The following is an 18,177-nucleotide window of genomic DNA, read 5'->3' as shown; positions in this document are numbered from 1 at the left end:
GTCCAGCCAAAATAAACAAAAAACCAATATTGTCACCCTAATGTATTGTTGGTAGAGTTGTGAACTGGTCCAACCATTCTGGAGAACAATTTGGAACTACACCCAAAGGGCTATAAAACTCTGCATACCCTTTGACTCAGCAATACCACCATTACGTCTATGTCCCAAAGAGATCAAAGGAAAAGGAAAAGGACCTATATGTGCAAAAATATTTATAGCAGCTCTTTTTGTGATAGCAAAATTGAAGGGATGCCCATCGATTGGGGAATTGCTGAACAAGTTGTGGTAGATGATTGTGATTGAATACTATTGTGCTATAAAAAATAAAAGAAATCTGGGCAGACTTATATGAAGTAATGCAAAGTAAAGTGAATATAACTGGGAGAACACTGTACACAGTAACAGCAATATTGTAACAATGATCCATTGTGAATGACTTAGCTATTTCCAGCAATACGATGATCCAAAATAATTCTGAAGGACTTTTGATGAAAAATGCTATCTACCTCCAGAGAGAGAACTGATAAACTCTGAGTGGAGATTAAAACATAATTTTTAAAAATTTCTTTATTTTTCTTGCCTTTTTTTGGTTACAACATGGCAAATATGGAAATATGTTTCGTATGGTTTCACATGTATAGTTAGTATCACATTACTTGCCTTCTCAATGGGTGGAGAAGGGGTAAGAGGGAGAGAATTCAGAATTCAAAATTTTGAAAAAGGAATGTTAAAAATAAGTGAATGAATTTATTGAAGATGGGTAAATGTTAAACAAAATAAATAAAAATACAATGCAGTATTAAAAAAACACTTCCCCCTTCACTGTTTCATATTGGTTAAAAGTCTTGAGGCTCTAAAGGACTGCTCAGATATAATAAAAAAAAAATTTAACAATGAATGCAATGAGGGAGAAATAATCCTCACACATCACGGACTAATATAGTTTTAAGTGTCAACACTCATATTATGCAATATTTGCATCACAAAAGAAGTCTTCTGCTTTGTCCTTATTTTCTAAAGAATATATTCCAAAATGGTATTTATTAGCTCCTGTTCTTCCCAGAACTTCTGTTATTTCCAGGAGTGGGTTTAGACATGAAGAAATATCACTTTTTCAAATGACAAGGGTTATTAACTTCTTTATTCTTAGAGCTTAACTAATTAATCAAAACATTATTATCCAAGAGTAGTGCAGTACATGTCTTTACTCATGATTTTCTCCTCTCTTGGGATAGGCTTATGATAACAGAATTGACCACGGTCTTCTGCCACCTAGTCTAGACTAGTTTTTTCCCTAAAAATCAAGGAAACTGTATCAAGATTTTATTGGTATTGCATGCTAAGACTCAAGGTTTTGGTGTGGATTGCTGATTACCTAAGGGAATAAAAGAGGCCAGCCCATGAGGAATCACTATCTTTCAGACTTGGCAGTTACTCCACCTCCATGAAAGTCATCCTGTCCTGCCCTGCTGAAAAAACACATTTCTTTGTGGAATTGAGGGGGAGTACTTCTATTTGACACAGTGCTGTATCATTACTGAGTATCCCATTCAGGCTATGGCTCAGTAAACCTCATTTGGTTAACTGCCAAATAATATTCAAATGTTTCATTTCATTTCAATCTCAAACCTGAGCTACCAGACCAGTCTGAGGCAGGGCTGGACTGCAATAAAACTATGCTCATTACAATCCTCAAGGCTCTTCTTTGAGTCCTACCCTTCCCTGAAATTCCAGCTCAGATCTTATCACCTCTATGAAGTCTTCCCCAGCTCTCCCAGCCAACAGTAATCTGAATTTTATATAATATTCTATAATTCTACATATTCCTATATAATTCTATATAAATTCCTATAATAGTTGTTATATTTACTAGTCTTTTGACACTTAAGATATCACTTTGCTTGGGAGGAGTTCTCTGATCACCTTGATGAGTTTACAGAGCAGTGAGCCTTTGTTTTAGGTCCTTGACTGAATCTGTGATTATTTGTTTGGCTTGGACTCTTGTGGATTAATACTGAATGAATTGGTAGGTTTGAAGTGTTGTGAGACCTCTTTGTGTCAGGTCTATTAAAAAAGTCTTCACTGCAGGCCTGGTCCTTTTTTGGCTTTCCTCCCCCTTTTATGAGTTATGATTAGAACTCTCTCAACATGGCTACCTAAGCAAGATACCGAGTGCTCCATGAAGTAGAAATCCTGATTGAACTTAAAGATTAAATTCATACTCATGGGCCTTATAACAAAATCAGAAATCAGAGAATTGAGAGAAGATGAGTAGACTTTGATCCCTGGGATGTACCTGCATATCAGCATAGCTCCAAAGACCAAGGGACATTCCTCCCTACCTACCCACCCAGCCCTAGAGATGGTACTCTCTAAGCTCAAGAGATGGCAAGTAGGTGGACAGTGGAAGAAGAATGAGGCTTCTGGGCAAGGATATACCAGAACTAGGTCCTACCAACTCTCAGAAATCAGTACACCCTAAAAATGGTCATGATTTACCATTTTGTTGGCTTAATAAAGGGATAGAGAAAATTTTAATAATTAAGATTAAACTTAAAAGTGTTTAATGCATTCATTTGTTTTTCAGGGAAAGCTGATTGTTAAACATGTACCTTCATGCCCCTAGTTTTGGGGCACCCAAGTTTCTAGAATCTAATTGCCTGTACCCAGTCCTGGAGAGGCAGCAGTAGAAGGTGGCAATGGAAAAAGTTCCCAACTATGTGTCCAAGTAGTGGATGTTCCTAAACCTCAAGACAACTAGAGAGAGAAAGGAAATTACTAAGTAGTTCCAGGCTGAGCATTACCCTCTAGCAACCATAAATTCAAGAGTTCTTGCACTTGGGAGATCTGCTAGAGACAGTACTTCTATGAGAGCAGAAAGTCTGGAAGACTGTGGTCTAAGGCCATTTTTACTGGCTACAAGCAAAATCTACAAAACCAGAAGAAACACATAGCTCTTTTTAAAATTAAAGGAGCTTATTCTTAGGATGAAATTGAATTCTATTTAGGCAAGAGATGTATCCATGCAGACAAAGTGAAAAACAACACAGTGACTCCTGTAGAAAAACCCAACAAAACCAGAGTGACCTGGGGAAAGGTTACTTGTGTTCATGGACACAGTGACATGATTCAGGCCAAGTTCCATAGCAATCTTCCTGCAAAGGCCATTGGACAGAGAATCTAGCAAATGCTGCATCCATGAAAATTCTAGAATGTTACAGAAAAAACTGAATAAAATTAAGCATTTTAGCATGGTTTATTTGAAATGCCTTTTTAAAAATAGCTATTCTTCAAGTTCTATTTATATTACGGGTTAATTGATATTGATATCTTTTGTTTTTACATCATCTGTTATTTTCCACTACGTACCTACCGCTCACTCCTTCCCAGAGAGTTGCCCCTTGCAAAACAGTATAAAAAAGGAAGTGAGGTAGGAAAAGTTCCACAAAACTGAACTACTTGATTTTGTAGCATTCATTTTCAATTGTTCTGTTGTTACCGCAGTCATCCTTTACATCTACATTGCAATAGTCATTACTCTCCTGATTCAGCTTACTTCACCTTGTTTCATGTATGTCTTTCCATGCTTTTCTATATTTGTCAATACTTATATTGCAATAGTGATAGATAATGCAAGATTTGGCATAAGGCACAATTTTAGATATAATTCATAAAATTTTAATTATTCCCTCTCCTTCCACCCCAGCCCCTCCACCCCCCTCAAAAAAAGAGTTCTACAATCTATCATTTCCAATAGGAGAACAAGAGATTTCCTAGGCATCACCAGCTCAGGGTTACTTCTTTAGCCACCCCAAGTTTATTTTTCTTCTGTGAAGACTCCAAACCATAGGGTGCAGGCATGTTTTGGGTAGACTATATAGGGACCTAGGAATGAGGTGAATTTCAGCAGAAAAGGAGAAAACATTCTATCAAATATGTATGGACTACTATGAGTTCTTTTGGGCAGCTAGATGGCGCAGTGGGTAGAGTGCTGAACCTGGAGTCAGAAAGACTCACCTTCCTGAGTTTAGATCTGCCCTCAGACACTTAGTAGCTGCATGACCTTGGCAAGTCATTTAACCCTGTTTCCCTTAGTTTCCTCATCTGTGAAATGAGCTGGAGAAGAAAATGGCAAACCACTCCAGTTTCTTTACCAAAGAAAACTTCAAAGGGGATTGTGAAGAGTCAAATATGACTGAAAAATGATTGAACAATAAAGAGCTCTTTTTGTGTCTCTTGCATTTTCTATGAAATAAAATAAAAGTTATCTTGTACTCAGTATGCCTTCCTACCTTGAGTGCTTGAATGGGAGCAAAGGATCATTTTATCCTTATCCATGGATACAGTACTGACCTCAAAACCAGGAAGATCTGGGTTCAAGACATGCCTCTTTTACATACTGGCCGTGTGACCTTAGGGAAGTCATTTAACGTTTTAGTGCTCCAACACTATATATTGTAGAAAAGGTGCTGACCTGGTATAGGGAGTTTCTTCATCTGAGAGTTCCTTATACTAAAGAAATTACAGGCCTAGTCTCTAGACCTATTACAGAATCATAGATTGAGATACAGAAGAAACCCTTAGGATCATCTAGTCCAACTCCTTCATTTTACAGATGAGGACACTGAGGCCAGGTCATAGGTTTAAGGTTTGTTGTTCAATCATGTCTGACTCTTCATGACTCCATTTTTTTTGGTGGGGGGTTCTTGGCAAAAATGCCAGAATGGCTTGCCATTTCCTTCTCCAGCTCATTTTGCAGATGAGAAAATGGAGGCAAACAGGGTTAAGTGACATGCTCAGGGTCACATAGCTAGTAAGTTCCTGAAGCTAGATTTGAACATAGGTCTTTCTGACTCCAGGCCTAGTACTGTATTCATTGCACCACCTACTTGCCAATACAGAAGCAAGGTATTGAGTGATCCAGGAGGTAAAAACATTGGTGGGACTAAAACAATTAATTTAAAATCATACTCCCTTTATAACAGACTTCCCATATCCAATTGCTGTTCTAATTAATGTAATTCTATTTCAAATAGTCAGGTGAATCAATATGATATAGAGGGAAGCATATTTGACTTGGTCAGAGATCTGATTAAAATACTTGCTCTGATGTTTAGTATTTGTTTCTTTCTTTGTCTGTAAGGTGGGATAGCAATACAAGATGCAGCCTACCTTGCAGAATTGTTGTGAGGAAAATGTTTTGCAAACCTTAACAAATTATATAAGTGTTAATATTATAACAGACAAAACTAAGTACATCTCTATCATATTCATTTTTTTCCATTTTAAATTATTTGTAAGTACTATTGGAGCATAAAAGCTTTAGGATAATTTTAGACTCTAATAAAATAAATAGATGTCCTCAAAACCAAAGTGAAATGCAGGATATAGGCAATTATAGATAATCCAAGCAAAAATTCAGGGTTTATGCTATTGAGATATTTTTAATAAGAATGATATAAGGATAGAAAGGCCCAAACTGCACAAATAATTGTCTCAGTTTTCCATTTCACTTTGCTAATGGGAGTTTGACCCATGAAAAGTTTTTGAAGGAAACAAATTCAGGTCAAAAGGAAGTATTCTGGGAATATTCTGCTCTCCTATTAATAATAGGAGTAAAAATGTTTGAAAATCTAAGATCCTGCTTCATAATCTGTAAAGGAGGCATGCTCTAAACAGCATCTCAACCAAGGCAAGAAGATTGATGGCAGATATCTTTGTTTTCTGATTCAAAACAAGATTTTCAGAGGATTTCAAGTACTGAAATTATGATTTTTCTCAGTTACATAATTATAGGATTAAAACCAGCTGATGATAGCAAAATTCCTTCTTGTCATATGTATTCATTTACAAACTCCATTGATAAAAAGGCCTCCTTACTTGGTATTGTGTGTATCAATGGTATGGAAGAGCTCATGCAATTCTTCCCCACTCAGAACACCATCCGCAAAATAGGCTTTGAATTCTTCAAAGGACAACTTCCCATCATCTGAAATGACATGAACAAATACAAGCAAATTCAAATCAATGCAACAAACATTCATTAGGTGCCTTGCTACTCGAGGCACCGTGATCAGTGCTGGGAATATAAAGATGAACAACCACTCAGGGCCTGACCTCAGGTAACTTACAATAAAGGGGAATAGGAAATAGATATGAACAGTGTGAAAAAAGTTTGAAAAACTAGAGTTAAAGAAATCTTCAACACCAGATTTAAAAATTTCTATTCTATCTCATAAGCAATAGGAAGCCATTTAATTTCCACTAAAATGTAGAGTGTGTATATAAACCACTTACAAAATGGTTTCCACTGAGCAATACCCCCAAACCTCAGGGGTTGTTTAATTTCCTTTATTTTGTATGTAGTTTTGATGATATAATGAGAAGCAACATTCCTGAGAAAATCTGTGACAAGTATTTATTATTGGCAAGATAAGCATCAGAACTTTGTATATGGTTCTGTTATTTTGGCTAGTATACTTCAGTGAGGCAATTTAGTACTTCCATCACATGTTAAATAGAGAAAACTTGTAAGTAGTGACTGTCAATAATAATAACAGCTCACATCTAGATAGTGTTTTCCCATTTTCAAAGCACTTTCATTAGATAGCAGGTGCCTAAATCTTCCCCCTCTTCCATGAACAATTTGGGAAAATGATACTTAAGGGTATATATGCTGAGGGGGGAGAGTGAGGGAAGATTCATTTTTTTTAGTCTTTATTTTTAAATCTTTTAAAATTTATTATTTATATTTAACATTAATTTAGAAAAAAAAATGAGGTCTAAATTCTCTCTCTTTCCCACTCATTGCAAAGGCAAGTAATGTGACACCAATTATACATGTGAAATCATGCAAAATGTATTTCCATACTAGCCATGTTGCAAAAGAGTAAGAAAAATACAGTAAAAAAATTATACTTCAATCCGCATTCAGATCCCCATCAATGCCTTCACTGGAAGTGGATAACATTTTTCATCATAAGTCCTTCAGAATTGTTTTGGATCATTGTATTGATCAGAATAGCTAAGTCATTTACAGTTGATCATCATACAATATTGCTGCTGCTGTGTACAATGTTCTCCTGGTTCTACTCATTTTACTTTGCATCAGTTCATACAAGTCTTCCCAGGTTTTTCTGAAAACATTCTGCTTATCATTTCTTACAGCACAATAGCATTTCATCACAATTGTATATCACAACTTGTTTAGCTATTCCCCAATTGATGGGCATCACCTCAATTTCCAATTCTTTGCCAGCACAAAAAGAGTTGCTATGAATATTTTTTTTGTATATATATATATATATATATATATATATATATATATATATATATATATAGAGAGAGAGAGAGAGAGAGAGAGAGAGAGAGAGAGAGAGAGAGAGAGAGGGAGGGAGAGAGAGAGATTGGTGCTTTTCCTTTTTCTTTGATCTCTGTGGGATACAGACCTAGTAGTGGTATTGCTGGATCAAAGGGTATGTGTGATTTCATAGCCCTTTAGGTATAGTTCCAGATTGCTCTCCAAAATGGTTAGATCAGTTCACAACTCCACCAATAGTGCACCAGTGTCCCAATTTTTTCACATTCCCTCCAACATCTGTCATTTTTCTTTTCTGTCATATTACCCAATCTGATAGGCGTGAGGTGGTACTTCAGAGGTGTTTTAATTTGCATGTCTCTAGTCAGTAATGATTTAGGGTTATTTTTCATATAAATATATGCATAGCCTTGATTTCTCCTTCTGAAAACTTCTTGGTTCATATCCTTTGACCATTTATCATTTGGGGAATGACTTCTATACTTATAAATTTGAGAAATGAGTCCTTTACCAGAAAAACTTGCTGTAAATTTTTTCTCCTGGTTTTCTGTTTTCTGTCTAATCTTGGTTGCATTGATTTTGTTTGTACAAGCCCTTTTTAATTTAATATAATAAAATTATTTATTTTACATCCTGTGATATCCTTTATCTTTTGTTTGGTCATAAATTCTTCCTTTATCCCTAGATCTGATAGTAAAATTTTCCAAGCTCCCCTAATTTGCTTATGATATCACCCTTTATGTCTAAGTCATGTAACCATTTTGACCTTATCTTATCTTGGTATATGATGTAAGATATTCTAGATCTAATTTCTGCCAAACTGCTTTCCAGTTTTCCCAGAAATTTTTGCCAAATAATAAACTCTTGTCCCTGAAGCTTAGATCTTTGGGTTTATCAAATACTACATTACCATAGTCATTTACTACTGTGTATTTGTATACCTAATCTATTCCACTGATCCATCTCTCTGTTTCTTAGCCAGCAACAAATAGTTTTGAGGATTACATTGTAATACAATTTGAGATCTGGTACTCCTAGGCCACCTTCCTTCACATTCCCCCCCCCCCATTGATCCATTTATATTCTTGACTTTTTGTTCTTTCAGATTAATTTTGTTATTATTTTTTCTAACTTTATAAAATAATTTTTGTTTTTTTGGTGTGGCACTAAATAAGTAAATTAATTTAGGCAGAATCATAATTTTTACTATATTGGCTGAGCCTATCCACGTGCAGTTAATATTTCTCCAATTGTTTAGATCTGTCCTTATTTGTGTGAAAAGTGTTTTGTAATTGTGTTCATATAGTTTCTGGGTTTGTCTTGGCAGTTAGACTCCTGTGTATTTTATATTGTCTGCAGTTATTATAAATGGAATTTTTCTTTCTGTCTCTTCCTGCTGGACTTTGCCAGCATTATACGGAAATGCTAATGATTTATGTGGGTTTATATTATATCCTGCAACTTTGCTTAGGTTTTTAATTATTTCAATTAGTTTCTTAGCTTATTCTCTAAGATTCTTTAAATATACCACCACATCATCTGGAAAAAGTGATAGTTTTGTTTCCTCATTGCATTTTCTAATTCCTTCAATCTCATTTTCTTTTCTTATTGCTATAACTAAAATTTCTAGTACAAGAATAAATAATAGTGGTGATAGTGGCGATCCTTACTTCACCCCTGATTTTATTGGGAAGACTTCTAGCCTATATGCATTACAGATAATTTTTGCTGATGGTTTTAGAAAGATACTACTTATCACTTTAAGGAAAGCTCCATTTATTCCTATGATTTCATGTGTAGGTGTGTGTGTGTGTGTGTGTGTGTGTGTGTGTGTGTGTGTGTGTGTTAAATAGGAATGAGTGCTACATTTTGTCAAATGCTTTTCATTCATCTATAACACAATCCTCTAATTTTTGTTTTTATTGTTATTGTTATGATCAATTATGCTGATAGTTTTTTTTAAATATTGATCAGCCCTGCATTCCTCTTATATATCCTACCTGCTCATAGTGTAAGATTTTTGTGACATATTGCTATAATCTCCTTGCTAGCATTTTAATTAAATTTTTTTTGCATCACTGTTCATTACAGATATTGGTCAATAGTTTTCTTTCTTTGTTTTTGCTCTTCCTGATTTAGGTATCAGCACCATACTTGTGTCATAAGAGGAATTTGGTAGAACTCTTTCTCTGCCTATTTTTCTAAATTGTTTATATAGTATTAGAGTTAATTGTTCTTTAAATGTTTGGTAGAATTCACTTGTAAATCAGTTTGTCCCTGGAGATTTTTTCTTAGTGAATTCATTGATGACTTGTTCATTTTTTTTTAAAGATAGGGTTATTTAAATATTTATTTCCTCTTCTGTTAATATGGGTAGTTCATATTTTTGTAAATATTCAAACATTTCACTTTGATTGTTAGATTTATTAGCATGTAATTGGGCAAAATATTTCCTATTGATTGCTTTAATTTCATTTTCATTGACAGTGTATTCACCCTTTTCATTTTTGATGCTGGTAATTTGGTTTTTTCTTTCTTTTTAAAATTAAATTAATTTTTTATCGTTTTTATTATTTTACCCCCATAAAACCAGCTCCTAATTTTATTTATTAGTTCAATGGTTTTCTTAGTTTTTTATTATTTCCTTTGATTGGAAATTGAGGATTTAAAATTTGTTTTTTTTAATAGTATACTCAATTCATTAATCAGTTCTTTATTTTATTGATGTAAGCATTCAGAGATATAAAATTTCCCATAAGTAATGCTTTGGCTGCACCCTATAAATTTTGGTGTGTTGTCTCATTATTGTCATTCTTTTTCATGAAATTATTGATTGTTTCTGTGATTTGTTCTTTGATCTATACATTCTTTAGGATTAGATTGCTTAGTTTTAAATTAGTTTTTAATCTGTGTCTCCAAGTTTCTTTATTGAATGTAATTTTTATTGCATTATAGTCTGAAAAGGATATATTCAACATTTTTTTTGTTCTGCATCTGATTGTGAGGTTTTATGCTCTAATGGATGATTAATTTTTGTGAAGGTGGCATGTGTAGCTGAAAAAAAGTATACTCCCTTTTATTACCATTCAATTTTCTGCAGAGATCTATCATATCTAACTCTTCTAAGATTATATTCATCTCTTTAACTTCTTTCTTATTTATTTTGTGGCTAGATTCATCTAGTTCTGAGATGGGAAAGTTGAGGTATACTAGTATACCTCTAGTATAGCATACATATACATATACATATACATATACATATACATATACATATACATGGGTGTATGTATACCACTAGTATTGTTTTACTATTTCCTCTTGTAACTCATTTAAATTTTCCTTTAAGAATTTGGATGCCATGCCATTTGGTGTATATATGTTTAGTTTAGATATTACTTCATTGTCTATGGTATCTTTTTAGTAAAATGTAGCTTTCCTGCTTGTCTCTTTTAATTAGGTCTATGTTTGCTTTTGCTTTGTCTAAGATCATGATTGCTGCCCGTGCCTTTTTGTACCTTAGCTGAAGCATAATAGATTCTCCTCCAACCCCTTATTTTTGAATCTGTGTGTTCCTCTGTTTCAAGTGTGTTTCTTATAAACAATGTATTGTTGAATCCTGGTTTTCTGCTTTTGTTTTATGGGGTGAGTTCATCCCATTCATATTCACAGTTATGATTATTAACTCTCTCTCTCTCTCTCTCTCTCTCTCTCTCTCTCTCTCTCTCTCTCTCTCTCTCTCTCCTCTCACCCTCGCCTTGTCCCTCCTCAAAAGTCTGTTTTGCTTCTGACCACTATCTCCCTTAATTTGCCCTTCCCTCTATAAATCTCCCTCTTTTTAGCCCCCTGTCCTCCTACTTTCTTGTTTGGTAAGTTAGATTCTGAAGCCCAGTTGAGAGAGTATGTCATTCACTCTTTCAGGTAATTCTGATGAGAGTAAAAGCTCTTCTGTAAAAGCTTTTCTTTTGTGAGATAGTTTCCCCCATTCTTTCTTTCCCTTTTCCCTTCTCCCAGTGCATCCTTCTTTCTCACTCCTTAATTTTTTTGAGATTATCCAATCACAGTCAAGTCATACCTGTACCACTCTGTCAGTGTATACTCCTTCTAACTGCCCTAATAATGATAAAGTTCTTAGGAGTTACAAGTATCATCTTCCCATATAGGAATGAAAACATTTTAATCTTGAATATGTTGTGATTTCGCTTTCATGTTATCTTTTTATTGAGGGATGATTCTTAAGGTTTTGCCCTTATCTTCTACAGGAGTTGATCTAGGTTATTGTCCTCTCCCTGTGTTGAAACTACATAACTAAATGGTCATGCTCCAGAGCTGGAGAGATCCAGGAAGAATGGGAAGAATTTAGAGATAGAAAAAGCAAACATATTCTTCTCCTGTGTAGCCAATGTGAACATGAGTTCTGTAATGCCTATACTAACTGATTAAATATGCTAGAGCTACTCTTTTTCACAGGAGAACCAGACAATGGAGTAGCACAACAACTAGCCAATCAGGAGGATTTCTGAAGCCCATGGCTGCTTAACATACTAGCGATCCTTTGTAAGTAAACTTTATCTGAACTCAGAGCTGCCTGTAATGGCTGAAACCAGTCTTGACCAGCTCAGAGAGAGCAGCAAACATCTTGCCTTCTGACTTCTTAAAAGAGCAGCAAATATCCTGCTTTCTGATTTATTGTTTACAGATATCTTCTCCCTAGACCCCCACTTCCCATCTGCCTTCCTGACTTATTATGTTTCTCTCACTTAGCCATGAATACCTCAAATAGTCATAAATACCCCAAACATGTATAAATAGCTCACCCTTTCCCCACTCACCCCCGCTTTGAGCAGCTGAGAACTTTGTCTCTCTGCTCCAGCTTGCAAGCTTCTTCTCAGGCAATAAATGCTTTTATAGTTTTTGTAAACTATCTCTGGCTCATTCCAGGTACCCCTTTTGGACCTTAGGTTTCTTGTGTTTTAACAGTTCATAGCGGTTTTTATTTTATCACCTTTAAATAGCAGAGAATATAGGCAAAGGCCTTTTTGGGTAACTATAGGTGACTCTAAGGATTTACATTGGGGATTGATCTTTAGGGTTAACAATTCCTCATTTGAGTATTTTGCTTTATTTTTCTCTTCATTTTAATATATTATCTTAATTAGAAAGAAAGGAAAATTGAAATCAAAGTTTAAAAATCATATTTATATAATGCAAAGCAGAGGATCTGAGAAATTACTTTGTATAGACTTATATGAACATGCTATCTCCCCCATTAGTATGGGGGAGCTCCTTTGAGGACAGGAACTGTTTTGCTTTTGTCTCTGAATATCCAGTGCCTAGTGGCTTAATAAATGATCTTTTAATAATTAATTGAAAAATAAACTTAAGCATGTTATCCAACAATTGTATGCAACCATCAATGCAAATAAATAATTATACAAATACAACTTCAGAGATCTAAGCTAGTTTGGTGTATAGTTGAGAAATTAACCACATAGAAGTCTCTTCACCAAAACTAAAAAAAAAAATCCTAGATTGATCTGGTATATTTCATGTTGTATCTACACAGCACCAAAACGACCAAGTGAAAAATAAATCAGTCAATAAGGATTTATTATATGCCTACTATGTGTAAGGCACTGGGTATACAAAGACAAACATGAAACAAGGGAGAGAACATGCAGATACATAGGAAATAAACATAAGACAATTTTGGGAGACAAAGCACTAGCAGCTGGTATGAGTCAGGAAAGGTTTCATGTAGAAGGAGGTACTTGCACTGAATCTTAAAGGAAACTAGGACTGAGATTCCAAGAAGCAGAGGTAAGGAGGAAATTCACTCCAGACATGAGAGACAAACAGTGCAAAGGCATGGAGATAGAAGATGAAGTATCATGTATGTGGGACAATAAGAAGGCCAGTTTGGTTAAAGAGTTAGGATGGGGTTAGGCAATGAAGGATTTTAAATTCCAGACAGAAGAACTAGTTAGAAACATACAGAGCCCCTGGAGTTTAATGACTGACAGGTTTACAACTGTGTTTTAGGAAAATCATTATGTCAACTAGGTGTAGGATGGATTGGAGTAGAGTGAAATTTGAGGCAGGGAAAACAGTTAGGAGGCTAGTGCAATAGTCTGGATGAGAGAAGTACTTGGTATGGTAGTAGAGAGAAGGAGGCACTTGTGAGGTGTATTGTGGAGGTAAGGAAACTTGATTTCTCTTTTTTATTGTTGTTCTACTTTTCTCTTAATAATAACATAGACAAAACAACCAGCTGACTGACTGAATTTGCCATCTTTTCCTGAATGCCATGTTTTCTGTAGTTAGCATTATACAGTGGAATTATTGCTGGCTCTGAAGTCAAAGGACTTGGTTTTGTTCATACGCTGCTTCTGACAATTGTATCCTGTGTAAACTTGGGCAAGCTATTTCATCTTCTTAGGTCTCAGTTTTCTCAACTGTAAAATGGAGAGATTAGACCAGAAGGTCTCTGAGGTCCCTTTCAGCTCCAGATTTGTGATCCTATGAACCAATATGACACTTCCAGCTCAGGTGAACAGCCTTGCCAACAATCCCCTTTGATCCAGTGGTTCCAGTTACCATTAGCTCAGGCTGAATACTTGTGCCACATCCTTTCATTTTAGGTTTGCATCTCTATACCTGCTGCTTCTAATTGGATGAAACGTGTTCAGACTTTGAAGGGGGGATAGGGGAGAGTTTTTAGATAAATATGGAACAGGTATAGGTCAAAGAAAGGAAAAGCAAAGATTGAAGTTTTTATCTACTAAAATACATGAAAAAAAACCAATCTTTGTCTTCTGTGCAGTGGGAAATAACCATTGTAACAAATTTATCTTAACAGAGAAGTGTTATTTTAGTAGAGAGCCATTAACAGGGGCTCAGGTTAGCTATTACAGCATCATGGAAAATGAACACCCTAGGGATTGAGGCTGGACCCTGTGACACTACTTTGTAACCACTCTTAGGTTATTTCAGTAACAAAAGATATATAGTTTCAAATAAAATTAAAGGCTAACCAGTGCCCAGGAGTTTTTCTGGGGCTAGAGGATTTTTTACTGTGATTGGAAAAGAAAGACCAGGAATTAGAATCCTGCTGACATGGAGTATATAAAGGCCTTCCTTAAAAGACCACAGGATTCCTAAAATTTCTCACACCAGGATGTCATACTTCTTCAACATTTTTTTCTCCTGTGGAATTGCTTTTGATTTTTTTTCCAGAAGAGTATTTGTTTTAAATAAAAAAAAAAAACACCAGGTTTTAGAAAGGAAAGGAAAAGGGAGAATGGAAGCTGTCTTTTGCCTTTCTTTGTGTTTCCAGTGCTTAGTACAGTGCCTGAACATGGTAGACTCTTAACAAATGCTTGTTGACTGACCGACTGACTCTCTTTACATTAGTGACACATTTGTGAATTATTTATTAAAATTATTTATTTTAGGTTCAATTCAGGTTGTATTTTCCTTGTGTGCATCATGATTAAATCCTGACTGATACCAGGTGGCATATTAGAGTAACAAAACACCATGATGCTGATTTCCTGCAGGATAGAATATTATCTTTGATTACCATGGATCAAAGGTTTTGGAGCTTTCTTAGCTTTCAAATCATCAATAATCAATAAACATTTATTAAGCACTCAATTTATTAAGCCAGGTACTGTTCAAGGCACAAAGGATAAAGAGACGAAAATGAAACCTACCTCTCTGCTTATCAAGGAACTTACATTCTTCTGTGAGAGAAAAGATAGATGTACACATCTATGTATGTTTCAAAAATCTACAAACTAAATACAATTTAGAAATAGAAGTACTAGCAATTGGAGAAATCAAGAAAAGCCTCATTTACTTTATCTGAGCTCTCAACCCACAAGATTTTTCCTCTTCTATTCTTCACCCCAATTATCCTTGCCTTATGCTCTAAACTCAATCAGTTTCAAAGAATCTCAGAACCTTAGAATATAATGAGGGTGAGGAAAGAGAACAAGTATTTCTTAAGTGCCATTATGTGTTAAGCACTGTGCTAAACTTTACAAGTATCTCTTTTAATCCTCATAACAACCCTGTGAGTTGGTACAATTATTATCCCCATTTTACAGTTGAAACTGAAGCAGACAGAGTTTCATGACTTTCCCAGGGTTGCAACAGCTAGTAAGTGTCTGAGGCCAGATTTGAACTAAGGTCTTTCTGACTTCAGGCCCAGTGTTCTATCCTCTGCAAAATCCAATGACCTATACTTATATAATTTCTTTGCATATGCTTCAGTATCTCATGAAAAGATTTAAATGTTTTGTTTACATAAATAATTATTTTTTCAGAGAAATGCATATTTTGTGCATAATAAAAAATGATGGTCCTTGCAAATGACTCTTTAAATATCACAGTTTAATTTCTTTTTCATTTGGAATTATCACAAATATTAGAGCAATAATCCCTAATGGAAGCCATTAGAGCAATAATCTCAGTAGGAGGTTTAAATTTGTAATAGTTCTCCTCTCAGTAAGCATTTTAATGGATTATCCTTTCAAAAAAACTGGCTTTCTTTTAATGTGTTATTTTATAATTTTGAATGTTTAAATACTGTAGTTTATCAAGATTACAATGCCAACATGTGATTATCTATAAAATATTCATATTAACCAAGTGCAAATTAAAACCCACCAGAAACCACTTATTTCAGTAAACATCATTGACTAAAATTGGCAAAAAACTGAATTTGTCCTTTATCATTGTTGGGGAATATCATAAGGCTGCCTTTAGAAGGATTGCTATGGCTGTACTTGTAGCCTATGATCAAATATCTAAAGTGAGTTATTGAAAGAGAAGTTAAGATAGGAAATGAGAAGCCCCAATGTTGGCTCCAATAGGGGGTGGATAGACAGAAATTAAGGGAGGAAGTTCAGATGAAATATTGGGGTGAAGGACATGCTATCCTACTAATACAGGAAAGTTGGGATGCTAAGGAATTTCCAAGGCTATGCATTTATAGTGGTTCATTTGGCTTGGGCATATTTATATTTATATGCCAAGCTTGGTGAAGAAATAACTTAGGAGGAGAAACATTTTGAGTTAAGGCTGTACTTTTACTCTAATCAAATGACTTGAGAATATGTAGTGAAATATAGTTTCTATACTATATTCAATTCAAGGTTAACAGTGGTATAGAATTGCCATTGCTAATTCTGTTATCCAATCTTAAGTTTTTTTGTGCTCATGTGTTGTTGTCATTGTTCAGTTGCATTCAGTTGTGTTCAACTCTTAGTGACCCCATTTGGGGTTTTCTTGGCAAAGGTACTGGAGTGGTTTGCCATTTCCTTCTCCAGTTCATTATACAGATGAAGAACTGAAACAAATAGGGTTAGGTGACTTGCCCAGGGTCACACAGCTAGTAAGTGTCTGAGGCCAGATTTGAACTCAGCTAGAGGAGTCTTCCTAACTCCAGATCCAGTACACTATCCACTGAGGTACATAGCTGCCCTTTGTGCTGATGTAGCTTAAAGATATAAAAGTAGAGGGCATGTAGAATATATTCCCAGCTTGTACTCACCCTGGAGAAGACAAGCATGCAAGATATGCCCAAGCTTCATCAAATGAATTCATGTATATAACACTTTTGTAAGGATTTATGAAGCCCTTTCTCCACAACTTCATAAGAAAGGAAGGATTATTGCAATAGCCTGCTGGTTAGTCTGCTTGCTGCATGTTTCTCCCATTCCCGTCTATCCTCCATGAAGGTGCCAAAGCGATCTTCTTAAAAAGCAGGTCTGACCACGGCATCCCCCCACCTGCACTCTGTTAAATTCCACTGGCTCCATATCACTTCCAAGATCAAATACAAATCATCTGTTTGATAACCAAAGCCTTTTGTAACCATTGTCCCTACCCATGGGAGAAGGGAGAGAATCTTTCCAATCTTTTTACGCTTTACACTCTATCTTCCTTCATGTACTCTGATTTCCAATGACTTTGGCTTCCTTGCTGTTTCTTCCACAAAATGCTTCATCTCCTGACTCTGGATATTTTCTCTGGCTACCCTTCATGCCTCACTGTTCTTTCTCATCATCTCTATATCCTGGTTTCCTTAAAGTCCCAGCTAAAAAGCTCAGAAAGCTTTTCCTGACCCCCTTTAATTATAATGTCTTTTCTCTGAGGCTTATCTCCAATTTATTTTGTATATCTTTGTACATAGCTGTTTGTATACTTTCTTTCACATTAGGCTGTGGACTCATTGGGAGCAAGGATTGTCTTTTGCCTTTCTTTGTATCCCTAGCACTTAGCACAGTGTCTGACATGTGGTAGGTGATTAATAAATGTTTATTAACTGGCTTACTGACTGAAGGAAATATAAGCATAGTTTTTAGATAGTTAGTTGTCACCTTGGGTAGAATTTGGAATGTGGAATTAGGAAGACCTGAATTTGAATCCTGCCTCAGACATACTAGCTGTGTAATGCTAGGAGAGCCATGCAACCTCTCTCAGCCTTAGTATCCTAATCTGGAAATGAAAATAATAATAGCACCTATGACAGATAGTGGTTGTGAGAATCAAATGAGCTAACACATCATATGCAAAATACTTTGCAAACCTTAAAATACTGTATAAAAGCTAATTATTATTAGTCATCACCATTTTAGAAATGAAGAAACTGAGGCTCTGAAAGGTGAATCACCCGTGATCACACAGCTAGTAAATGTAAGAAGTAGGATTCAAACCAATAGCTTGTGATTAAAATGTCCTTGCCTTTTCTACTATACTATACGGCCTCTAATGATGATCCCCTGCCCTTTTGTATTCTAGCCCAAGGAGTTCCTTTTGTAGGACCAAACAGTAGGAGTTGCTCAAGGTGGGAA

The 18,177-nt window shown here is 35.4% G+C and overlaps 1 protein-coding gene and 1 pseudogene across 1 annotated transcript in view; one reads left to right on the top strand and one right to left on the bottom strand.

The window, feature by feature from the left end:
• The window catches only part of NECAB1 (N-terminal EF-hand calcium binding protein 1), a 216,394-nt gene that overhangs the window by 177,797 nt on the left and 20,420 nt on the right, over positions 1-18,177 (bottom strand). The window contains exon 3 of the mRNA XM_020972864.2: positions 5,881-5,989. Within this exon, the coding sequence (XP_020828523.1) occupies positions 5,881-5,989 (109 nt within the window). The remainder of the gene's footprint in view (positions 1-5,880; positions 5,990-18,177) is intronic.
• On the top strand, positions 598-3,202 carry LOC144457201 (large ribosomal subunit protein eL33 pseudogene; annotated as a pseudogene).

The sequence above is a fragment of the Phascolarctos cinereus genome, unplaced genomic scaffold (genome assembly GCF_003287225.1).
Source record: "Phascolarctos cinereus isolate Bilbo 61053 unplaced genomic scaffold, phaCin_HiC Scaffold_4;HRSCAF=312, whole genome shotgun sequence".
In the NCBI taxonomy this organism is placed as follows: domain Eukaryota; kingdom Metazoa; phylum Chordata; class Mammalia; order Diprotodontia; family Phascolarctidae; genus Phascolarctos; species Phascolarctos cinereus.
The sequence above is the reverse complement of the archived record's forward strand: the minus strand, read 5'-3'. Positions and strand labels throughout refer to the sequence as shown.